General features: G+C 43.4%; 1 protein-coding gene across 1 annotated transcript in view; it reads right to left on the bottom strand.

The window, feature by feature from the left end:
* The window catches only part of mdy (diacylglycerol O-acyltransferase), a 207,506-nt gene extending 191,271 nt beyond the window's left edge, over nt 1-16,235 (bottom strand). Inside the window, exon 1 of the mRNA XM_033477664.2 lies at nt 15,696-16,235. Coding sequence (XP_033333555.1) covers nt 15,696-15,901 — 206 coding nt within the window. The 5' untranslated portion in view covers nt 15,902-16,235. The remainder of the gene's footprint in view (nt 1-15,695) is intronic.
* Between the last annotated feature and the right edge of the window lie 372 nt (nt 16,236-16,607).

The following is a 16,607-nucleotide window of genomic DNA, read 5'->3' as shown; positions in this document are numbered from 1 at the left end:
ATTTTCTCCGAGGCACCGTTAACAAGTTATTAACGAAAAACAGTGACCAATAAGAATCGAGTACGGCTAACGCGAGGCGGCCCAGTCAACCAGCACGCGAAGCCCAGTTCCGCTCATTGGCTCGATCGCCTCAAGCGCCAGCTGAGCTCGCCTCTCATTGGTCACTGTTTTTCGTTAATAACTCGTTAACGGTGGCTCGGAGAAAATTTTTGTAAAGGAAAAGGTTGCTTCAAATGGCCTGAGGAACCCGCCACTTTCGGATTGCGAGACATTTTTGGGACACCCTGTATATATAGACACAGAATATACAATATCACATTCTGTACAGTACACATCAGACTCTGCCGACCAAAGAAATAGCCTCGCGCAGAATTCAGCCGTACCTAAAAGGTTAAAAGAACTTAAGGACATTCAACTCCCTGAAATTGTTAACGAAAGAACGCAACTTCTAAGTTACCCGAATCACTCTGCAACAAATGCAGAACATTTTTGTTTCGCATAAAGATTTGCAACACGCGCAACGAGGAACCTACTACGATATTTAAAACAAATTGAAGTGTACAAGAGGCTGTAACCTACCCGAGTCGCTAATAATCTACAAATGCTCGATGCGGCATTAAATAACCAATTAAAAGAGAAAAAGAGCGTTCGCAATTTAACAATCTCAAAGTACAAATGTTCGAACCGGTCGTTTCGGTATGGTTGGTTCGGCGTTAAATCCCACAGCGAATTGAAAGGCGAGCGATGTAACCTACATCAAATGCGTCCCTAATATAATGCCGAGGCGGTGCTAATTGGATTCCATCAACCGCCTAAACGCAGACAATGGCTCTGCCGATAAATAAACCGGGCGGCCATCAAAAACCGCTTCCGGAAGATCAACGAACCACCGGTAGCTGAATAGTTGAGTGGGCCGCGGTATAAACCGACTAAATGGAACAATGTCTGGGAACGTTGCATCGAAGGGTGCATGGGTGCACCGCAGCGTCGGGGTAAACGCGCAGGCCCATTTTCATTCCCATTACAATAATCCGAGGTACATTGTTTCGGCTCCCATAATCGATTCGGACGAGTATATTCTGCGAGCGAACGACTCCGGGGTCCCCCGAAATCGACCGCAGGCCGAGGATGTGGACGGTGCCGAGCAACACCGCCGTGCTCCCCTCAAAAACCACGGTCGTCTTCGTGCCCAATCCGAACGCTCTTCCCTCCTCCCCCCGCCCCTCCGATCCCCATCCGCCGCTGTAATCGCTTTCCATTGTTCTTCCGGCTGATTTCGCGCGCGCGAGATTCGACACCGACGCCCGCAATCTCCGCGAAGAAAAAGAGCCCCGGTCCTCTCGCTCCGGCCGGATGAAAAGGGAGGAAACAAGGGAGAGCCAGAAAACGCCGGCAGGATTGACAGCACAATACCGTTAATCCTCATTCGTTTCGAAGGCGCGTCAGCCGAAAACGCTGCGAGAGAGTGCCAGAGAAAGAGAGACGACGCAGACACGGAGAAAGGGGAAGAGAGAAAAAGACAGAGAAAAAGAGAGAGAGGGAGAGAGGGAGAGAGAGAGAGAAAGCTGTCCGACACCGCGTGACGAAGATTAAAAAGTTTTTGCCGAACTACTACGGCTACGGAACGCAAAAAATCCTCAGGACAGAGAATACCGCCAGGTAGGGATGAAGGACAACGCCGGGGAAAAAGGAGGAACGGTGGCTGACACGCGTTCCGCAACATCCGTACCCGGGCTGGAAAAAATATAGATATAGCAGGACGGTCTCTAATGACGAGGCGTCGGTCTAGAAACTTTATTAGCCGCTTTTTCCCTCGCCACGGCTAAAAGAGGAAAATGCTTAAGAGCTCGTGATTGCGTGAGCTTCGCGAATGGCGAATGTAAAGACAAATTTTCTGTATCTCGCGCTTTTTTACCCGCTGATTTATTATGATTACTCCGGTTTTACCAGCACGGAATTTCTCTCGCCCTGTTTGCCCTATGGTTTAATGACGTTTTATACGATCGCCGACAGAATATCGCGCGATCGTAATTGTGTTTAGATAAACATGTACGAACATGTACGAAAAAGGTATAAACGAGTATAGACAAGTATGATCAAGTATGAATAAGTTTGGGTATGTATGAATAAGTATGGACATGTATGCACAAGTATGAAGAAATTTGAAGAAGCCTAGGGAAGTATAAACAAGTATAAACAAGTGAAGAAGCCCAAGGAAGTATAAACAAATATGAACTAGTGTGAACTAGTATGGACATGTATGAACAAGTATGAACAAATCTGAAGAAACCTAAGGAAGTATAAATAAGTATAAACGAATGTAAAGAAACCTAGGGAAGTATAAACGAATGAAAAGAAACCTCGGGAAGTATAAATTTGTATAAATAAGAGTAAACAAGTACAAATAAGTACAAACAAGTTTAAATAAAAGTATGAACAAGTATGAATATGTATGGACAAGTAACAAGTGTAAACCAAATAAGTATGAACAAATACGACCAACTAAGAACAAATATGAAGAAGTATGAAGAAGCATGAACAATAACGAACAACTACGACCACGTATCAAGAAGAAATTAAAGCATGAAAGAACAAGTAGCTCTGAGTTCTCTGCTGCATCAAAGTCAGTTAGAGGTTTCCCCGTAATGATAATAAGACTTTAAATTTAATTAAAGCTAAGATCCAAAGTAGACAGCATCTCTTAATAACAACGAGATGGGCGAGTGACCAGTTGGACCGCATATTAAAACTCAGAAGTAGAGTCTTGCCGGGTATTCGCGCGTCGTTCAATACCGTAACGCTGGACGAGGCTGGACGATTATTTGCATTCGCAGTGGGAGGACGCTGAAGGACGTCGTCCACGAGATGATCCTCCAGCCCCGCGCCTCTTTTGTACAGGGTGTCCCAAAATACTGGTCCAAGCGAAACGAAGATATTAAATAAACAGCCTTTAATATTTTGCTGAACAACGCTTGGTTTCTGAAAGAGTCAATAGGACTTTCACTGTGGATTGTCACAGAGAAGAATTTTTATCGAAACACTGCGAGAGGAATTATCAGATTTCAACTATTAATTCGAAGAAAAAATGCCTTAGTTTGTAACGTGACTTAGTTGGAATAGTTGGAACATCGTGGAAAGTGGAATCGTTAATTTCCAACTACTAATGCTTAAGAAATAAAGCTTCCATTTCTAAAATAATTAAGGATATTTCTGTTTTCAGATATTAAGAGCAGAAAATTAGAATGACTTCGACAGTACAGTTCCCCAAAAAAGAGTTCTAGTTGGATCATCTAGAAAACAGTGAGAAGTCAAATAATTAATTTCCAACTGTTAATGCCTAATAAATAAAAAGCTTCCTCTTCTAAAACAATTAAGAACCTTTCTGTTTCGAGACATACAAATTATGAAGACTTCGATTAGAGCTTCCACAGCAAAGTGCCCAAGAAAAAGTTTCTACCGGAAGAACTATGATTCGACGTTCAGCTAACAATGCTTCGACAGTACAGTTGCCAAGAAAATAGTCTAGTTGGATCATCTAGAAAACAGTGAGAAGTCAAATAATTAATTTCCAACTGTTAATGCCTAATAAATAAAGCTTCCTCTTCTAAAATAATTAAGAACCTTTCTGTTTCGAGACATACAAATTATAAAGGCTTCGATTAGAGCTTCCACAGCAAAGTGCCCAAGAAAAAGTCTCCACCGGAAGAACTACGATTCAACGTTCAACTAATAGTGCTTCGAAACGAAAGCTCCTCGAAGTAAAATAACAGAAGACCTTTCGATTTTCATTTGCGACGAGGATCCGAATGTTCCGATGATCCGACGTTTCTTGGACACCCAGTAGACTCCGAGCTCCCGCATAAAACACCGTCCGAACTTATTAGCGATTCGAATATCAACCCCGTCGCCGGACGAGAACCGGACCGGAGGCTGCTGGAATATTGGCACAATATAGATCCGCGTGCGAGAGATAGATCGCGAGACCGGACTGATAGGTAGCTAGAACAGAGAGAATAATACCGGGGTCCGAGAGATCGATATATAGCACGGAAAAAACTGGGCAAAGAGAAATATTGCCAGAGACATTATTGTTGTCCAGCCAGTTCGACGTCGCGCCGTTGAATGACTTGCCTCCACGGTCGCATGTCGTTCCAGCATGGTGGATACAGCGAAATGCTAATTATCATCTATCTGGGCTGATTAGCACGGCGAACTTTATTTATCAGCATTAATTCGTTTCGCTGGGTCGAGCAGAACCGACTCGTTCGCAGACCGCACCGTGCGAAATTCCGTCGACTAGAATCCTCCAAACTGAAATTGTTTCACTGCGGAGGGCAGTCGTGGCACGATATTATCTCTCGCATGGATCACCGGGATTCTGCGGTGTTGCGACACGGATTTTACGCGGGAAATGTGCTCTTGCGGTTACACTTTATAATTCCCTAGGAATTTCGTCCCTGCTTTGTCTCCGGGAAAAATCGATCTCGCGCAAATTGGAAGAACGATCGGAGTCAGAAACAGTTCGAGACTCAAACGGAGTCGTTTATTGTGCCTTAACAGACGTGCATTTCTGATGAATCGATCCTGTTCGTAGAGAAAACTTAACCCTTTGCACTCGAGTGGTGACTCTGAGGCACCACTAAAATTTGTTATGTCACGCTTTAAGATAACTTTTACATTAACAAAGTTTAGATTCAAAGAATTGTTAAGAATGTAACTGTTGGGCGAGTCCGAAGTGTCAATTTCATGTGCATAAAATGCATTTTGCCATATAAAATAGAAATACTATAAGTTAGAAAAATGATTTTACATTTTAGAGTTACAATAGCTTCGAGTGCAAAGGGTTAATAAATTGTACACCTGCACCTGTACCTATGTTGTTCGTGTATCTGTATTTTAACGCTAAAACTACCGAGCTCTTATCGAGACTAATATATGTACTGTTTTATAACAATGGCTAGATCGAATTTATTTAACACTAGATTTTTCGGAGCACAAACAAACAGCTGTTTTACATTAGTTCATAAAAGTAACAATAAGGCATTTATCCTGATATTTAACCCTTTGCACTCGAGTGGTGACTCCGAGGCACCACTAAAATTGTTAGTTCACGTTCCAAGATAATTTTAATATTAACGAAGTTTAAATTTAAGAAATCGTTAAAAGCGTAACTGTTGTCACAAGTCATCGCAAGACTCGATTTCATATGCATAAAATGCACTGTGTTATATAAAATGGAAATACCATAAGTCAGAAAAATTATTTTACATTTACGGTTAAAATGGCTTCGAGTGCAAAGGGTTAACAAGTGTTACTGTAACATTTACTGCAAGTAACATACAAATTGAATAAATAACTCATAAATATATCTTTCCGATATTATATTAAAATTAAAAATTTAATGACCTGTCATCTTGACGGGTTCCGTAAATCCAGTGTTAAACTTCGTGCGACTTCTACGATAATATATGAGCCGTTTATTTTGAAAGTGGCATAAGTCACTTTACCGTAATGAAAAGTGGTGATTTTTTCATGTTTACACGAAATTATTTATACTGAAAAAGATATCAGTATCCTGAGATAACAAATACAAGTAAATCTTCTCGAAAGTTAGCATCCATATTTTTAAACGTGTTAAAACGCAAACCCTTAAATATATCGACTTAAAAACAAACTGACTTATGCCACTTTCAAAATAAACGGCTCATATGACCGAATAAAGAACTTTATCTAAAAATTTCCCTTAGGAACATTTTTATAATATCAAGAAAATTGTAAAAGGAAAAATCAGAAATCAGTCGTTCTGACTGATTTTGTAGTTCTAGTGTCAAGGACAAATCGCTCGTGTGCTTAACCCGAGAAAGATAACCTACGTCGCAGAGGCGCCTGCGAAGATTGTTGATTTTTGTTAATTTTTCATAGAGGTCTAGTGATTTAAGTTTAAAATTACTTAAAATATAAAAAAATATAATATAAATGCATTTTATTTTTACAATAATGCCAAACCTTTAAAATGACTAGATTAACTTAAATAAATATCCATTGTTAGTATAAAATTGACGCCTTAGAAAAGCATGCGCCTCTGAAGCGTATGGTTATCTTTTACGTACGTTGTCATATGGTTATCTTTCTAGGGTTAATATACACGCATGTCTCCCGAAGTGAACGGTGCTCGTGAAATATTCGCCGACGGCGGCTCCGCCGATGGATCTATCCCTTCTGGGATCGTCAGGAATTAGATTGAATTTGGGAACAAATACGGGGGAAGGGCTCCGAATCGAAGGATCGTACAAACGAGAACTTTAAAATCAATCCGGAAGTGAAAGATCCGCACGAGCCAGACATAGCTTTCCGCGCGAATTCCCCCGGTAGCCAAAGGGGTGGATCATCCGATATTCACCGCGTCCAACGAACCTAGTATGCTTGCGCTCGCCTAATTGCAAAGTTGGCGAAAACAAGAAGTATCCGGCAAACACGGAACGAGTAAATACAGTAGGGTTCGTTTGTTTAAGAGACGCGGGAGTGGTGCCATCTCTGATTCCACGGCATAATGGACGATCCGGGGGGGAGGGGGGAGTAGGCGGTGGTAGGAAGAAAGCGGAAGGGCGCGAAGATGGGGAGAAGAAACAACCGAAGGTAGAAAAGGTGTTCCTTTTCTGAAGAGCGCGGGCAAGAGCGAGTGCGGAGGCGGAAAAAAAGAGACTCTTGTTTGCAGGTCATTATGGCATGTCAAAGGGGGACGAAGATTTCGCTGGTTTTTTTTCCTCGGGCAACCTCTCGCTAATAAAACACAGCTTGTTGGGAGGATATATCCGTGGAGCGGCAGGAGAAAAAAAGAGCCGGCGCTCCTGGCATCAGCCGGCATCCCGACAGTTCCTCGTCAGGACGCTAATTAGCGTTTGCCCGGACGAACAGACCCGAACTTGTAATAATTATTACTTTTTATCTTTGCCCGCGTGCATCCGCGTAAGCTGTTGGTAATAGCCCGCGGATCTTCAGAGGGATTTAGATTTTCCTGGCTCGTCTAATTGGTTCGACGAATTGGTCTTCGTGTATAAACGATCTTTTTCGCGTAATTACGGTAACGCGGGTAAACCGGTAGATCCTTGCGGATGTGTACATTTTTCTGCTGCAATTTAAATATATTGAAATCAGAAGGAAATTCTCGTATTCCGTTTAGAGCTCCGCCACGTTATAATTAAAAATAAAATGTTCATAAATCCTGTACGTCCAGGATTAATAATTCTTACTGGCAGATATTTTTATTCGAGATCCCCCCCCAAGTCGTATTAAAATATTTAGCGATACTTTGAATGAAGTTCCAGTGCTCTCGACGAGAGACACGTTGAAACGTATGAAATTCAAAATTAATGTTCAAAAATATTTCCACAGTTTCTGTTCCCTGAAATGAATTTTTTCGAAAGGTATTAATGAAGGGACACTCTTCTACCGAGCAAAGTCTGCAGGGCTGGTCTACGCCCTTCTTTCTGCATATTCCAGTCTGTGTGTACAATGCTCTTCGGTCCGGTTTTAAAAACCATTTCGTTCTCGCGAAAAACCTGCACGGATCCTTTCCCGCGCAACAGATCTGCCTCTGTTTCCCATGGTATTCATTTTTGATAGCGTCCTTGATTAGACCGTGGACTTGATTAAATTTTTTTTCACGGAGAATAGATATTAAAGCTGGGAACCGGCGAAACTTCATAAATCTGGACAAATGGAGCTTGCCCAGTCCGGTGGTCCGTTTCCTGAAAAAAACCACTTCCACGCATCCCCCCACCTCCCCCTCCTCCGGCTCCTCTCGCTTTTTTGTTTACCGGAGAAATATTAACGCGAGTTAGCGTTTCCTACGTTGGTTCCGCGAAAGTTGGATTCTTTGATTAGCGATTCTGATTGGAGAACATGCGTGCTTTTCGAATCGGATACACTCGAAACTGGTCATGAATTTATGATACTTCATCGCGCTGCCTCGAGGAAAGTGTTTGCCCCGATGGATCCCTTGGTACCGTGCCGATCTACCGCAGCTCCATCACCGTTACTGCGCCGTCACTCGAATTAACATTTTAATTAAAGACACGCGAGACAGCTCGCTCGCTCGTTCGCTCGCGAGCCTCGCTACTCGTCAGCGATTTTTCGTGCCGCGAACATTGCACGCCGAGAAACTAGAATCGTACAATGAAAATGGACCAAATGTACATTCGTGATTCGTCCTGCTCATTTTTTACTTCATGCTAAATCCCACTACCGTAAATTGCTTACGAAAATCTGAAGAAGAAAATTCGTTTCATTCATTTTGTTTATTTATTTATATAACAAAATTGCAGACAAAAGTAAGCAAAGAATGTACAGTAACATGTCTGTATACCAAATCCCTTCGCTACTTGCACGAACAGAATTTTCTATTGATATTTTCTGCAAGTAGAAACGGCCAGTCATGTCCAGGCAATCTCCGAATCACTATTATCTGACAAATGGATTATGCACGTGATCGCATAGAATTTCGCGTGCAGATTTACGCTAACTAGAGTCGCTTAGGCACCTAATTGCTCTGTTAAAAATTTTACCACGGCGAAAGTAAAACAGTGAAACACTCGTCAAGGTGCCGGAGAGACAACGAACGTAAATAAAATGTTTGCAATGAAACAACAAAATAGCGCATTAACAGACGTTTTACAGGCCATAAAATGTAACGCGATTATCCGTCGGCAAGGAAAAGGCACGACGCAAGGAAAACATCGAAGGTTGTCGAACGGATCATGACCGTGCTCGTTAACGTTCGTTTTAACTACTCCGTTAATCGCGTAATTGATGCGATCGACCTTGAACCTCGTGCCCGCCGGGTTACATAAGACCCGCTGCAACGCTTCTGCTCATATTGGTACCCGATATAATCGATCGATCGAAAGGAAAACGCGGGATTACGCAACAGCGGCGGGGCCGGCCGTTAATTACAAAGTTACGCGTGTTGCCGTCGAAGGGAATTATTCTGTAATTGTCACAAAGGGAATACGCGGAGAGCGTTGTGCGTCTCGTTTCGCGTTGCTCAAAGCGCGCGAACGCGCCGCGGCCGTTCCGAGTGTGGTTTTTGAACGTTTGATCGGTTAATTAATACAATCTATTTTCCGAAGCCGTCCCGTAGCGAGCTTAACATTCGATATCAAACGGTTTTATGCGTCCGCGTCCCCCGGCCTCTCTACGTCAACAATTCGGACCACTATTTAGTAAAGCGATTTAAATTTTCCACCCGATGCTTATGTTCAACAGGCCTCCCATGTGTCACAGATAAAAGTGTTTCGAGTTGGTCTCACGTATCAATTACACAGAAACGTCATCGGCATCCAATGTCGAGCACGTCCACGGATAAATGGTTCCTTTTTTTCTCTCCCGGTTTTGGTCATTGAATTTTCAGCACGTTGCCGCAATGTTTTTACAACGAGCCGCTGCTCAAAGTTATATTTCAACTTAACAGCAGAAAATTCATAGAAAATGATTTGTTATATTACCGATAACAATGACTTTACGGAATTGTCTTATTCGAAAATGTGAAATATTTATAGTAAAAACAGAATTATTAAGGCTATGAATTACTCGTTCAGAAACGGCGGCGAAAATGTATTATGTCGCGTAACTTTTGTTCGGAAACACGAGAAATGTTTCAAAAAAATTTCTTTTCGTTATGTCAAAGTCTAAATTATACCCATTCGAATTTCGAGTTACGAATTTCGACTTACGAATTTTGACTGTTTTCGCGTACGTATTTGCTAAAATGTCTAATCAGTTTTCTCGATTTCTCGGTTGTAAATCGAGAGTACGCATCTTCCTCTATGAATAACTTAACAGCAGAAAATTCATAGAAAATGAATTATTATATTACTGATAACAATGACTTTACGGAATTGTCTTATTCGAAAATGTGAAATATTTAAAGCGAAAACAGAATTATTACGGCTATGAATTACTCGTTCAGAAACGGCGGCGAAAATGTATTATCTCGCGTAACTTTTGTTCGGAAACACGAGAAATGTTTCAAAAAAATTTCTTTTCGTTAAGTCAAAGTCTAAATTATACCCATTCGAATTTTGACTGTTTTCACGTACGTATTTGCTAAAATGTCTGATCAGTTTTCTCGATTTCTCGGTTGTAAATCGAGAGTACGCGTCTTCCTCTACGAATAACGATTCATTGCGAGCATCGCCTGTTACGAGCGGTAGAAAATGCTCGAAACTAAGACATTTTCGCGGTCGGACTTCTCATTTCGAGGCACTGTGCGCCGCCGCGCGACTCGCGATACGAATATTTCGATTAATTATGGAACCAGCGGAACGCCCTAGCGAGAGAACGCGCTAATGCTTCGGTATACAGGGAATTTCATCGACCTCAGACAAGCCTGATATACCGCTATTTATATGTATGTCGGCAGTCTCTAATCTAATAACGTGCAAATATATCTTGAAACGAGACGGCGCATAAACCAACAACGTTATCGCCGAAGCATGATAGAGCTCTGTGTACGTACAATCTCCTGAGCAAAGAAAACCCGAGCACTATTTCAGGATTATTAACAGTCTGTAACTTTACATCGGAACGGCCCTAAATCTCTCATAATCTCCTATGCACGCGACTCACTTCGAATCGCGCGTCTCCGTCGGCTAATGGACCCCATGGAGACCCAAACACGATGCACGGTTTATTTTTCAGTCGACAAATCTGCGCCGCCACTTCGCGTCCAATTCTTCTATCTGTTTGTTCTTTTTGACCAGCCGTGGCCCAGATTTCTCGAAAAAAAAAAGAATGCATCGCCGATGCAATTCCCAGCTACGAAAACGAATTTCCAACGGTTCAGATCGAACGGCAGTTTATTGCTTCCTTCACAAAAAGAGTTTTAAGAATTTTAGGAGCGTTTTTGCCGAGTCGTTCTTTTTTGAGGGGGCGTCGTACCCTTTCAAATCTTCATGTTTGATCCGTCCGGTGAAATTCCACATGGCAGTTTACAAAATACCATGTCGCAGCCGGCTGCAACCTTTTTTTTCCCTTCTATTTTCGAATTCCGGTGTTTTTGTAACTGTCCGTGCGCACTCTGCTCTGAAAAATTCTACAAAAGTCGGCAGATAGAATAATAAAGGGAAGCTCCTCTCGTCGAACCGTAGAAAAATCATTGTAGCTTTGTATTAGTGCGCGAGGGATTTCGAACGGTTTTTACGTTCGAAGCGATACGGAAATTCGTCGAATTGTTATCGCGAATTCATTGGTGAAGGAACGATGGAAAATCGAAGGAACGATGTTTCGGCTGACGGGACATAAGAGATCCGCGCCATCAGTCTTAATAGCTGTCCACCCGACCGCGATCACTCCAAACTAATGGCGTGGACAGCCATTGTGACTATCAATATCGAGCCTTTTTTAGGAAAACAGATCATAATGAAACGACGGTGCGAGAAGCTAAGATTCGGGGCGCGTTGGAACGGCGGTGCTTTCACACCTGACCCTAAAACTTCATGAAGATATATTACCACCATGTCACCTCCCTCCCTCCCTCCCTCCCGAATAATATCGCGAGCGATGAAGTTAACCAGGACAATTTTTCCAACGAATTGGAGTTCAAAGTAAGACTGATTTGTCACGATCCACGGGGCGGCCGAATTGAAAAGGCTTGGACAACAATCGAACTACTCGCTCATAAATGTTTAAACGTCGATACGTATTCGGAGATTATAAAATTAGAAATTGCAATTTTGTGTCAGTCGCTATCTTCTGATATGGTATTTTCTGTTTCGGTATTCTCGGATTTATGCTGATCTCCAAATTATTCAGAATTCGTGATTGAATCAGATACATACCGTTGAATTACAGACAAATTTCTACTGGCCTTTCTCAACCCTTTCGAACAACTGCCGCTCAAAAACCAGCAATACTATCGAGACCCAAAAATTTGAGAACATAATTTGGACATTCTAGGACATCGTTTCCTTTATCAGAATTCTGCCAAAATTCTCTGTTAACCCTTTGCACTCGAGTGGTGACTCCGAGGCACCATTAAAATTTGTCACATCACGTTCTTAGATAATTTTTAGATTAACAAAGTTTAGATTTAACTTTTGTGTGAGTCACAAGAATCAATTTCATATGCACAAAATGCACTTCGTCATATAAAATAAAAATACTATAAGTTAAAGAAATTATTTTAGATTTACAGCTAAAATAGCTTCGAGTGCAAAGGGTTAAAAAATCTATTATAAAATGGAGTGCCAATTGGATTAATAGCAATCCAAGCTTAAATGATTTATGAAACCTTAAAAGACCCCTAATTTCCAGAAAAGATCAGGTCGCAATTACCCGTATTCGAGCAGGAGACTCAAGATTTACCATCGACTTTCTGTCCTCCTGAATGCACTTTGTCTAGCGTGCTCTCATCAGTATCCATCACACATTACTTGAGTGACCCAGATTTTTCCTGAACGAACTAGATTCTCCATTAAGAGGGACCTCAAGTCCAACCTAAACGATGACATCATAGAGAACGTCCTCCTCTGCTATAAATCCTTAAATCTATGTCAGCCGTTATAGTTTTCTCTTGTCAATATAAATCTGTCTTTCCCACGTCAATATAAATTTTAATCGTACTCTAAAATATAGATCTTTATACACAGCTAACCGTAAGCCATGCGATCGTTAATGATTAACGCGACCACGCTAAAACAAATAAACTCATAATAACGAAATAAAATACGGTTTAAAAAACAAGGTTGGCTAAAAAATACAACTAATACAACTGATGTCGGTAAGCAAACGATAGTAATAGTTTAAAATTAAACAACAATTTCTGAATGTTCCTCCGAGATAGTAGGCGATGCTGTGCGCTGGTAAGAATTTGTTGCGAATATTAATTGCGTGAAACATTCCTGGGAAAACAGAGGCTCGACGCGGTAGGGAGCAACGAAATATGATAAATAGCGGGCATAATTCAGCGTAGCCGAGTCGTTTACGTACAGTCGAGCGGGATCTTATTGATCGTGCAACAGAAACAGTTCGTCTTCGTCACGTTGAATAAAACTTTGTCTGTAACTCCGGCCAGACATTCCCATTGTTTTTGAGCAGGGAACGGGAACGCGGCTGTGTCACCGTGAACCTCGTGCTCGCTATAAGTTTCCCTGTGACTTTGCTGTAAAGGAGCGGAACTATTGCCGTAGACGTTGAAGAGGACGAGAAAGACAGAGAGCGAAATACAGAGGAAAAGAGAGAGAGAGAGAGAGAGAGAGAGAGAGAGGGAGAAATGGTAGAGCGTAGAATGAAACTCGATAATTATGCCATCGCTGGGAACGAATTATCTCCGTCCGTGTTTTCTTGACGTACTGTTCTGCACCGATCTGCCGTAGCCGCGTTTCTCGAAACGGCGAACAGCTCGTTAAGAAAGTTTTCGTTTTCGCCACGCGCTCGCTCGCTCGCTTTCGCGGCTGCATTCAATTCCCGGCTCTCCGGGGCAGTGTCCATTCCCGTGAATGAACTTTGCTCCATTCACTCGCGCCCCCGGCGTGTAGACACTGGCATAGCCGACGTCAGCGTAAATATTAGTCGTTTCCGCATAACCGATCCACCCGGTTTATCGACGAGGAATGCGTTTGCGAATCGCATCGGGATTACACCTCTTTGCGATGAGCAAACTTTCCCGCCGCGGCGGGAACGATTTCGTGTTCGTGTTTCCGATACGTCACGAGTTTCGCAGAATTTTCGACGGACTTCGTTTCTTGCCGCAACACTCTCGCGCTATCTGCGGTCGACCTTCGCGGTTCCGTGGAATTTGTTTTGCCACGATGATTACACTGACCGACCGTGTGGCAGCTCTTTCTGCGCTTTGACAAATACCGCGCGGAACGGAGTTCAGCGATGTACGGACCGTTACATAATAATAGAGCGCAGCTTTCAGAACTAATTTAAGCGACGCGATAAACGTTTATGGGCGCACGGTTTTTCGTGCGTCGCATTGTTCCCGATTGTGTACGTGATTTCGTTCGTTACCGTGGATCTGGAGTTCGGCAAAAAGTGATCTGATTAACGACCAACTGTTATAAGCTGATGGTTATTATAGCTGATTTACAATAATTAGGTAAAAAGTAATCTGATCGGTGATTAATGTATCGCGAATCTTTATGTGAGATACAAATATTTTGCATCGATTACAAGACAAATTGAGCGAAGTATAATTTTCTTTCTCTCTCTCTCTTTAATAATTTTAATAAGTTGAAAATAGTACACAAATTTCAGATCTTGTTAGATCTCTCTAGTTTCAATAGGGCTATCTAAAATCCACAGATTTCGCTATCCTCGATGTAAGTTTCTGAAACCCTAAAATAGAACACAGAACTAAACTCGAAACTTTCGAATACAGTGGTAATTTATCTCAAGAAGACGCTGTACAAGAATCGATCACTGAGAGCCAGTGAACCGTGTTAAATGACCCATTCACCGAATGTGCAGATTAACTTCACTTGATTAGTCTCTCGGCATTTTATTGTCAAAATACATTTTCTTAATGTTGAGTTAACACCATGGAATAATAAAAATTTGCTTGACTGTGGAATCATAAACTATTTATTATTATAGAATATATATTAAACAAGTTATTATTATTGTAGAATGTGTATCAGGCAGTTTGTTAGTATCGAATGTATTTTAGACAATTTATTAGCATCAAATATATATTAGACAATTTATTACTGTAGAATGCATTGTATTGTATATTAGACGATTTATAATAATAATGATAACAATTATTATTATTAATTAATTATTATTACGATTATTAGACCGTACATTTTAAAAAGCTACTCAAAAAGCAATGCCAACCACCCCATCAAATTCCTCTAAATTGTTTTGTGTACCGAATCGATCCGGCAGATGATCGTCGCAAATTATGAGCCACTTCGACAAGGTGTTTTTCTACGTCTGCTTCCTGTCCCTCCCCCAAGCACTCCTGAATAATGTAAACCAAGCTCTAACTGCTCAATGGATCGATCGTTCGCCGCGCACCGCGGGCGAAATTCGCGCGGTCATCGATGATCGAGACGCTGGAGTATCTCGGAGCCGGGTTCCCGAAAAATTCGTCCGGAAGCAGGCCAAAGGGAAATAGGTCAGGCGGAGAGCGCGGTATCTTCGGTGGCGGCCAATTAAGTCAGTCGGTCAGATGAGTCTGCCGTGCGGTGTCCGTCGAGGACGGGCCGTCTGGACGGTCGGTTCGTTAGTTCGGTATAAAGTCGAAGGCCTCGGGACCGGGTCTTGTGAAACGAGCTATGGAAAACACGAGCGCTACCGCCGGCTGACCTCCGCATCGATTATGACACGCGACAGAACGGCGCGGCGCGGCGGATCGTCGGCTGGAACGAGAAGAGAAATACACGGTGCCGCGAGAAGGGGAGTCCCGACCATGGTTTTGCGCTCGATCCACCAGAACGGCGCATGCGTGTTCTCAGTGAAGTCGGCGAACGCCTCGGCGTGTCTGCTTGGGGCCTGGAAATTTCGTGTGTCCGCGATTCCGTGTCCGTCGGATCCGTCGCAGGACCGAATCTCGGCGACGGAGGACTCGAGCCGGGACCGAGGAGCCACCAAAACCGGGCTCGAACGGGCGGAACGGGAGCAGCACGCGCGACCGAAGGCTGCGAGAGCGAGTCCATGACCGGGAGAGCTAGCCCAGGAATACTCACGCTTTGTCTGGCTGCGATCTGCGCACCAGCATCTCGGCCTTCTGGATCTCCTCGGCCCTGGTGACGCTCTTGGTCCTCCTCAGCCTCACCTTGCTCTCAGTCTCGTGGTCCGCCGTCATGTTGCACCTCGGGCGAGGATCGACGAGCACCGCGCGCACTGTCCACAGTACTACCAGCACACGGTCACACACGGATCCGATCCACATACAAACGCACACACTCGTGGAACGCGTTGCTCAGCCAGACGGCACTCGCCGCCTTCCTGCTCGTCAGCGAAAGAAGGAGAAAGAGAGAAAAAGAGAGAGAAAGAGAGAGAACGACGAGCGAAACCGGATTCGCACTTTCACTGTCGCTCCACGATCGATCGCACTAAGTAGTTTCTGCCAGACAGAATCGGACCAGCTGCGTCTACCGTCGCGCGATCCTTATCTGCCGCGTTCCGATAACACGCGACCGTGTTTACGATCGAACGGCCACGATCCTACTACCGGCTTCACCGGCGCTCGCGACCGGTCCGTCTCGCAGTGTTTATCATCGCGGGTTTCTTCTAGATAACAACATCGTTTCAAAACGCGACACGTTCTTGTATCGCGATGTAACGACCACGGGCGAGGGGAGCCGCGCGCGGATTTTCGGGGCGCAGAGGGCGCCCCGCCGACGGGTTTCGGGCTTTCTCCTTTCCGCCTGTTGCGTAACCGGCGGATTTAAAAACGGTGACAGTCGGAATTAGAACACGAGTCACGGCCTCGAGCCAATGTGCTCGGCGGAGATCTTCGGGTGACCCTTGTGCGTCGATCACACTGTACTCTTGCACGCTCACACCACGTGGCAGAGATAGGAGGTTATCTTGGATGCTATGCCACGCTTTCGTTTGGGCGGTGACAATATCTTTTATTCGTTGTCTGGTTGAAA

Source organism: Megalopta genalis, chromosome 4 (genome assembly GCF_051020955.1).
Source record: "Megalopta genalis isolate 19385.01 chromosome 4, iyMegGena1_principal, whole genome shotgun sequence".
In the NCBI taxonomy this organism is placed as follows: Eukaryota; Metazoa; Arthropoda; class Insecta; order Hymenoptera; family Halictidae; genus Megalopta; species Megalopta genalis.
The sequence above is the reverse complement of the archived record's forward strand: the minus strand, read 5'-3'. Positions and strand labels throughout refer to the sequence as shown.